Source organism: Miscanthus floridulus, chromosome 15 (assembly GCF_019320115.1).
Source record: "Miscanthus floridulus cultivar M001 chromosome 15, ASM1932011v1, whole genome shotgun sequence".
In the NCBI taxonomy this organism is placed as follows: Eukaryota; Viridiplantae; Streptophyta; class Magnoliopsida; order Poales; family Poaceae; genus Miscanthus; species Miscanthus floridulus.
Genome location: NC_089594.1, coordinates 70,425,250 through 70,434,219, shown reverse-complemented (window position 1 = coordinate 70,434,219; position 8,970 = coordinate 70,425,250). Strand labels below are relative to the sequence as shown.

Here is an 8,970-nt window from a genome sequence, read left to right as displayed (position 1 = left end):
GTCCTTGTGTCGGGTTAATGTCTCACTGGCTGGTGGGTCCCGAACGTCAGGTTCGGTAAGCGTGTAGCGAACTGGGAGTTGTTCTCGCATAGTGCTACTCACGCCTTTTTTAGACTGGGGTTAGCGACCAGTATTCGGTACTGTAGCACTTTTCATTTGTATTTGATAATTATTGTCTAATTATGGTTTAACTAGGCTCAAAAGATTCGTCTCATAATTTATAATCAAACTGTGTAATTAGTTTTTTTTTTCTATATTTAATACTCCATACATGTGTCCAAAGATTTGATGTGATGGAGAGAGAGTGAAAAAACTTGCAATCTAAACAAGGCCTCAGTCTGGAGGCTGGTTAGTCTATGGGCTGATAAGTCTGATCGGCATTGGTTCGTTGTGAGAGGAAATACTGGCTTTGTTCGGCTAGCAGAATTTTGGCTGAAACTGACCGAAAAATACTGTTTCGGTTAAATTGTTGTGAGAGAAAAATACTATTTCGGCTGAAAAAAGTCGAATAAGCCAAATATGGGGTAAGCCGAACAGAGCCAATTAGCTGGCTGATAAGCCCTGACTAAAACCAACAAGCGAACATGTTAACTGTCAACTTGGCACGTCCGCACCTGCCGTTTTATGTCCTGTTTGATTAGTTTCAGAATCTTAAAATCGGTTTTTGCCTTTATTAGGCCTGGTTTAGTTTTCAAAAAATTTCACCCCAAACTATCACATCGAATCTTACGGCACATGCATGAAGTATTAAATATAGACGAAAAAACTAATTGCACAGTTTGGTTGGAAATCGCGAGACGAATGTTTTAAGACTAATTAGTCTATAATTAGCCATAAGTGCTAGAGTGACTAACATGCGCTAATGATAGATTAATTAGGCTTAATAAATTCGTCTCGCAGTTTCCAGACGAGCTATGTAATTAGTTTTTTTATTAGTATCCGAAAACCCCTTCCGATATCTCCGAAACATCATATGTGACATCCAAAAATTTTCATTTCGCGAACTAAACACCCCCTTAGTTTCTAAAATCTAGATTCTAAATAAAAATTGGTGGGGTGTTTGGATCCCCGGTTTTTAAGAATCTGACTTCATTTACTGCTCTATGAGTCAAAAAAAAAACCCGATAAAAGTTGGATATCAACAGCTTCCTGATTTTCAAGAATCTATTAAAAACCGGTAGAAAAACGAGCCTGTTTGATCCACCAAGTTTTCAAAAGCTAGATTTTTAAAACTAGCAAAAACTAGAGGGATCGGGCTTAGGCTATTACAGTAGCGCATTAACCATTCTCAATGAAGAATTGATATTGTTTTATATATCATATAACATAAAAAGTATAGATTAAATATTCATTCTTAATATATAGTTTCTTTCTATTATTTTGTAGACATCTAATTTCATGATTTATATACAGTTGATAATTGTGCTAAAAGAACCCATTTCTTCTCTCTGCTTTTAAAATCATTGTCATATTACTAAAAATATTTATGTAGTAACCTATTGAATATAGATAAAACTCATAAAAAAAAATTCAGTGTCTGAACTACTGTTCATGGAAAGTATGTTAATTAAGTCATCAATGTGTGTTTGCAGCTCTTAATCGGTTAATCCTTCCACGGTTCGCCCTATGCAAATTTCTGCAACGTGCATTATAGTCGTGCACGCAACGAAGCTACAGTGTCTACGTGCACCAATTTTTCTTCTCTTTCTGGCCAACGAGAATGCCAGTGTGGTTTTACATGAGCTCCTAAAATTCCTATCACATCGAATGTTTAGATATATGCATGGAGTATTAAATATAGATTAATTACGAAACTAATTGCACAACTTGTGACTAATTTGTGAGACGAATCTTTTAAGCCTAATTAGTCAACGATTTGACAACGTGGTGCTACAGTACATGTGCTAATGGCGGATTAATTAGGCTTAAAAATTTGTCTCGCAAATTAACCTCCATCTATGTAATTGGTTTTATAATTAATCTATATTTAATGCTTCTTATTAGTATCTAAATATTCGACGTGACATAAATTTTAGGAGCGACTAAAGAACCAAACACCCCTTAATGAGGCAAACGACCAGTCACTCCAACATTGCTTTTTATACAAGAAAAATTACCGAGTTTCACAAGGAAGAAGAATGATCACCTAACACTGTTTCATCTTTCATGAACTATAACACCTCTTACTCCAAGCCAAACAGTACAAAGTACTATAATTTATAAAATTAAATAATATCAAATTAAGTTTTATTAAGTGTAAAACTTAGATAGAGATCGAAATAAACTTTACTTTTTCCGAAAACAATTGGATAATGTACTCCCTCTATTTTCCAAATTATAAGAGTTTTTAATTTTTTTCTAGACATGTATATTTTGATATGCACACCATGTCTATACACATGGTAAAGTAATGTATCTAGAAAGACTAAAACGTCTTATAATTTAGAATTAAAGGAGTATTTACTTATTAGAGTCATATATATTAACAATATTTTCTATAAACTTAGTTGAAATTAATAAAGTTTTCCTCAATCCTAAATTATAAGTCATTTTGATTTGTTGGCAGAGTACTCTTGGTTGGCCCGTTATTTTTCTTTAAAAAGTAGATCTATGAGCGACTATGTGGATAAGTAAAAACTAAATACTATTAGTCTGGCAGCACTCTCTACAGAAAACCTAGTGATGGTTGTGGAATCTTGACTTTTCCCCCATTATTATTCGGGAACTACACTTTGTGTAATGTAAACTTTGTTAATTACTGTGTTTGTAAACAAACAGACTGTAGTATGTGGCATGCATTCATTTGCATCACAATTCGGTCTCGGTTCCTCGAGTGTGAAACTAGTCCGCCCCTTCTTCGGATCAGTGATGCTGCTCCTTGCGATGAAAATTGCTCGTTCAGTCACGTGGTCTGTTTTATGAAGGGGGTGACTGTGACATGGCCAATTGAAGGAACAGGATTGCCCAATTGATGGAACCGGATTGGTTCAGTAATGAAACAAGATTGGTTCAGACGTTCAGTAATGAAACCGGACTGACCAATTGATGTAAGCGGATTGGTTCAGTAAGGTAGCATTTGGTTGGAGGGACAATGTGACATGGGATGGGACGGACCTGGGACGAGCAACGTTTGGTAGAAGGGCGAGCAGGAGTGAGGATGTCCCTCGTGCGTATATACAGTGAGATGCGGGATGACCCTGTCCCCAAAATTTTCACGGACGGGGGCGACCCAGGTGGGATGAGCGGCTCGCTGCGAAGAAGAAGAGGAGGAGCGCCAGTCACCGGTCACAGACGGGGTCGCGGGCGAGTGCTCCGTTGCCATCGCGGACGAGGAAGGATAACACCTACCTGTGGACGAGTTCGATCCGCCGCACTAGCTCGCCCCGACCCCAGCTCCTCTCTGCCCCCGCACGTGTGGCCGAGCTCCGCTCCAGCCTGCCGTCGTACGAGCTTCGCTCTGGCCCGCCGCCGCACGCTCTCGCGCCGGCCCCCGCTCTGCTCCGATCTGCCGCCACACGAGCTCGCCGGTGGAGGAAGTGCTCAGTGGCTCGCTGCCAAGCTCGGGGCAGAGGAGGCCCATGGCGGTGTGCGGTCGAGCTCGGGGTGGAGGACGGTAGAGGCACGGGGCGGGCGGCGGGAGGAAGAGATAAGGAGAGAGAGACGAAGAGATAAGGAGAAGAGAAGGAAAAAGATATAAAAAAAAGAAAAAAACTTATAAATGGATCCCACTTGTCATCCCGTCCCCGTTCCGTTGAGACAGGACCGTTCCACTCCACCTTGACTCCCAACCAAACGCTATCCAATGGAACAGCCGTTCAGTAACGAAACCGGATTGGCCAATTGATGGAAACGGATTGGTTCAGTACTCAGTAGGTACCAACAAGTCGTGCTTTGTTTATGCTTTTTTAATCTCCATGCCAAACCCTTCTCTAATCTATGGAATGGGCATGGTCTCGTGCCAGTTTGTTAAACAGAAGCAGCCGTGCAGTCTATTGTTTTAGCAGATCGTCGGTAAAGTGCACTTAAAAAAACACATGAAGGAATGCCAGCCTGATCACCGTCCTAATCTTTCCAGAGTCCACTGCCCATCGCTCAAGAGCGCGGCTGGAGCTGTGCCGGGTGCGGCTGCAGCTGTGGCAGGTGCGACTACGCACGACGGCGGTGGGCGCAGACGTCGGAGACATCGGCGCCGACTGAGGGGGGACGACACCGCTGCGGCAACCAGTGTCGCCACCGACAGTCACGGGCAGTCGACAGGGGCCGCTCAAGTGGCACCGGACTTCACCTCGGTCGCTGCTGGAGCTTAGGCAAGGCACGGTGGGCTGACCAACGAGATGGGCATTGTTGAGCCCGACCCGTTGACGCTCATGTTGTACCCGGGGGCCATGCATGATCGCGACATCTCCGGAGGACCCGATGGTTGAGGAGTTCGCAGCCTCGCTCGTCGGCAGTCGGATCGTCGCGTGGCCTTCCCTTGAGAGCCTCCCGTCACCTTCGGCGCCCCACCAGCTATAGGATGAGGCCCTAGCGGTGACGGCCCCCCAGCTGGAGGATGTGGACCCGGCGGTGGTCTCTTGTGAGTTGCGAACACCACCCCCGCGCCCCATTCAGTGGGCAGTGGACTCGCCGAAGACACACACGATCAACCTAACGGTGGATGCTGACCCTCCCAGTTCACCACCGAGGGTTACCCACCAGGCTATGGACAACGGCGACTCCGCCAAACGCCGCCTCGACAACTTCATCAACAACCACACATATGAGGGACTCTCCGCTGATTCGCGAGCCTCCCAAGCAGCCTCTTACTAAGCCGGAACTGTCGTGGCGGAGCAGGCGGTTGGCGGCTCAGAGCCTCTCCCGAGTGCCAGCTTCCAAGCGAGGTGAGGTGTTGATCATACAGCGTATGGGCTACACCAAGGGTCCATCAGCGCCATCCGCTTCAGAGCTGGAGGCCTTTGACAAGCTCTTCGACGGCATCCTAACTGCGTCCGAAGCTGAAGCACTGGACGAGCTCTTCTCGGCCGTTGGAATGGTCCCGTCCAAGCAGCCGCGAAGACGCAAGGCCACCTCCTAGGTCATAAGCTGCGTCGATATTGGTTGTTTCCTTTTATGTAATATCGAAATAAGAGGTCTTTTGCTAGGATGGTCCAACTTCGGCTGTGTTAGGTCGACCTCCTTCGGCGCTCAATAGAAACGCGTTGTATGTCTGTTTAAACTCTTCTCCTTAATACAATGATATGCAAATCTTTTGCGTATTCAAGGAAAAAAAGCTTTAGAAGAACACCTCAGAAGTATTCTAGAAATGATCAGATGTGCAGAATCCAAGTTGCGGTAATCTGGCACCTGCAGGAAACAGCCATGCGAAGTCAAATGATACTCTGTTATTCAGATGAACAATCTACATAATCAAATGATCACATTTCTACATAGTTACGAATTACGATACAGATTTTCTGGGTTGGTCACTTTACTGAAGTATGAAGTTGACTCAAGTACAGTACAACCTATGTGTCCTTTGCTGGAAAAATGCAGCTTTCTTCTCAAACCGGCACCTCACCTGCATTACACTACACTTCAAAAGTCAAAACAAAAACTACTTTGACAAGTTGAGATCTGTTCTCCCTTTCATGGTGCAGACTTCTGTACTCACTAGTCTGCCGTTCTGAATTTTCTGGTCAACACGATGACCTAAGCTGCTCCTCTGAATTCAGAATTCACCATGTATTCAGTGGAATTACTGTACACCGAACGGCAAACTGGTTCATGTACGAATCTTCACACGCGCTACTCGACCTTGCTGCCTTGTTCGTCTTCCGTTTCGTCGGCGAGCAATCCCGCGCGGACATCCTCAACGTCGGCGGCGTCAGGCGCTGTAGCTGGTCCATGGGAGCTCTCAGCTGGAGGCACGGGCGCCAAGAACTCGGCCCATGCGTGCCTCTTGGCGCGCTCCACAACGTAGTACAGCGCGACACCGGCGACGATCACGACGGCGTTGATGAGGACGGTCCTGGCCGACGCGAGGCACATGACGGTGGTGATGAGCACGACGGGCGGGGCGCACATGACGGCGGCCCCCGCGGTGCCGACGGGGATCCGGTACGGCCTCGTCAGGTCCGGGTTCTTGACGCGCAGCTTCACGAAGGCCGCGAACACGGCCAGCATCCCGAGCCCGTAGAGGAAGTTGAGGAACTCGATGATCTCCTGGAAGCTCATGAAGGAGAGGATCACAACCCCCGTCGCCGAGCACAGGATGCTGAACGTCGGCGTCCCGTACCTCGACCTGCGTTCATCAGCGCCAATTCACAAAGAGATTCAGTTTTTCGTTCGATTGTAAGCTTCACATTTTGCTAAAAGATCGATTTTTTTTCTTCAGTTCGGGGACGGATATTTCACCTGCGGGCAAAGATTGCAGGGATCATGCCCATCTCGGCCATGCCGAGTAGCTGGAAGGAGTCGCTGCTCATCTCGGCCTCGAAGAGCCCCATGTTGGACATGGCGGCGGCGGCCTGGATCCACACGCGCAGCCACGGCCCGCCGATCCGCTGCCCGACCTCGGAGAAGAAGCCATCAGTCCACTCGGCCGCCGTCTCCGACGGCAGCGCGCCGGTACCAGCCAGCAGCGGAATGAGGTACGCGCCGACGACGAGCCCGACGGCGCCGAACACCGCCTTGGGGAACGTCTTCCTGGGCTCCTCGACCTCGCCGGCGAGCGTGCTGGCCTTGTCCCAGAAGTTAAGGTTCCAGAACATGGAGTTGAAGTAGCCCCTGAGGTCGACGGCGCGGGCGTCGATGGCGAGCCAGCGGGACGGGCGGATCTGGGGGGCGGCGAGCACGGTGAGCGCGAGGAACGGGGAGAGCGAGAACGCGGTGAGCGCCAGCGCCGAGAGGCCGACGATGTGGAGCCCCCGGTAGTTGAGGTAGGTGAGCGCGGCCGTGAGCGCGAGCACCGCCAGCGAGCGGACCGCCGGCGGCAGCGCGACCCCGCCGCCGGAGCGGAGGTAGTCGAGGAAGAGCACCGGGTAGAGCGCGTTGTCGAGCGTCCCGGACGCCCACTTGGAGAACCCGACGAGGAACGCCGCGGCGGGGCCGAAGGCGGCGGACACCCAGGCCACGTACCCTGCGTTGGTGGGGAACGCGGAGGCGAGCTCGGCGGTGACTAGCGCCTCCGGGAGCGACCATAGGACCGGGAGGATCAGGAAGCCGAGGATCGGGAGCAGCGCGCCGCCGCCCGCGCGGACCGAGTCCTCGATGCCGAAGGGCCCCCCCGAGACGTCGTAGAAGATGAGCGCGATGAGGGGCAGCACCGTCAGCCGCCGCGGCCGCGGCGCCGGGGGATCGACGGCCGCCTCGCCGGTCATCGGGTCAACGGCCGCCGCGGCCGGCGCCACGCGCGCGCGCGCGCACAGAGAGGAATTGACAAGTCAGCGAGTTTGTGGTGTTCTTGATTGGTTGGGGTAGAGAGGATGGGTTGCTGGGAGAGATATTATGGCAGTTTGTTTGGTGGATGACAGGTGGGGCCGCACATCTGGTCCGGCGACTTGGGGGGTTCTGTGATGCAGCAAGCGGCACCTTAAAGTTGCAACTGGGAACGGAAAAAGGAATTGACGCTTTGTTTAGTTGACCCCAAAGTCTAAAAAGTTGCTACAGTACCTGTCACATCGAATGTTTGCGGCTCGTGCATGGAGCATTAAATGTAGATGAAAAGACAAATTAATTGCACAGTTTGGTGGGAAATTACGAGACGAACGTTTTAAGCCTAATTAGTCAATGTTTGGACACTATTTGCCAAATAAAAACGAAGGTGCTACAGTAGCCCCAAATTCCAAATTTCACGAACTAAACAAGGGCTGAGTGGAGACGACCTGGTGGTGGCCCACACGTCGGTGAGTGTAAGTCTTCACGTGCCTGATGGTGCGACCACCGACTATGCGTCTCTTTTAATCCGTCTTTTTCAACTTATTTTTCAATCAAAACAGTATTTTTCTCTCATAACAAATCAACCAGAATAGTATTTTAGCTTATTTTTTCAACGAAGCGAACGGGACCATAGGTAATATATAAATTAGATAATAGTACAAACAAATTGTCGATGCCGATGTTTGTGGGTTTCGGTGGGCGGTGGCAGTACCCGTATTGACGTCATGTCGTGGAATGTGGATACATGGTACTCCGTACTTCCATTCAACTTAGAATTCCGTATTTTTTTGGGTAAAAACACTAAAAAGAGTGTTTCAAATCTGATATAGCTCAAGAAAAACAAAGGTTAGTACAAATGATGGACAAAAAGACACAAAACGGCCTCTAAAAGATAAGAGTACATCAAAGATCAAATCGGTCGTTTCCTTCTTTTAGACGTTCACTGCTTGCCGGAGCTCGAAGATCGCATTGCGAAGCCAGCGAAGAAAAGATCTACCTGTAGAGATGTTCGCCAAACATGGCTTTAAAGACAGCAAAATTCACTCGTTGCTGACAACGTGATCTAGTATCCACTGAAAGAACATCCAGCCTGTTCGTTTGGCCGTGGCTTGTCGTAAACGATCGTAAATTTCCAGCCGGAACAATATTTTTCTCTCACACAAACCAGCCAGCAGTACTTCTTCACGAACCAGCAACGATATGAACCAGCCAACCGAACAGGCTGATCGGCTGGAGGAATCCTCCAAAGAACACGGGCTTGCAATCCTTTACCATCAAAATAGAGTCTTGAAGATTCCGAACCTTAGGGTAGAACAGACCAAAAGAAGAGGTTGAGATCACCGCATCGAAAGCCGATCAACTGCTTCATCTGATAAGCACACCAACGATCTTAAGAAGATCAACATATTTAACAAACCAAACTCTCACCGGTCCTTCGCCGATGTCAGATCAAATGTCGTCAAGGTAGAGATATTATTACAAAATACCATCGTTGTCGTCACCTCGTTGATAACACCAGAACCATACCTTAGATCAATATAGATTCACAAATCT

General features: G+C 48.3%; 1 protein-coding gene across 1 annotated transcript; it reads right to left on the bottom strand.

Moving 5' to 3' along the window:
• Nucleotides 1–5,458: 5,458 nt before the first annotated feature.
• LOC136507874 (probable polyamine transporter At3g19553) lies at nucleotides 5,459–7,458 on the bottom strand. The gene is made up of 2 exons (XM_066502470.1): nucleotides 6,394–7,458; nucleotides 5,459–6,280 (listed from the first exon to the last, which is right to left on the bottom strand). Exons 1-2 carry the CDS (start codon nucleotides 7,356–7,358, stop codon nucleotides 5,785–5,787), a joined length of 1,461 nt encoding a protein of 486 aa, XP_066358567.1. The 5' UTR covers nucleotides 7,359–7,458; the 3' UTR covers nucleotides 5,459–5,784.
• Nucleotides 7,459–8,970: the final 1,512 nt, after the last annotated feature.

What these genes read in the sequence shown, in the direction of transcription:
- LOC136507874 (XM_066502470.1), bottom strand. Translation starts at nt 7,358, where the DNA reads ATGACCGGCGAGGCGGCCGTCGATCCCCCGGCGCCGCGGCCGCGGCGG. An exon ending in CCTGCAATCTTTGCCCGCAG is followed by an intron (nt 6,281 to 6,393) that starts GTGAAATATCCG and finishes TGATGAACGCAG; the next exon opens with GTCGAGGTACGGGACGCCGA.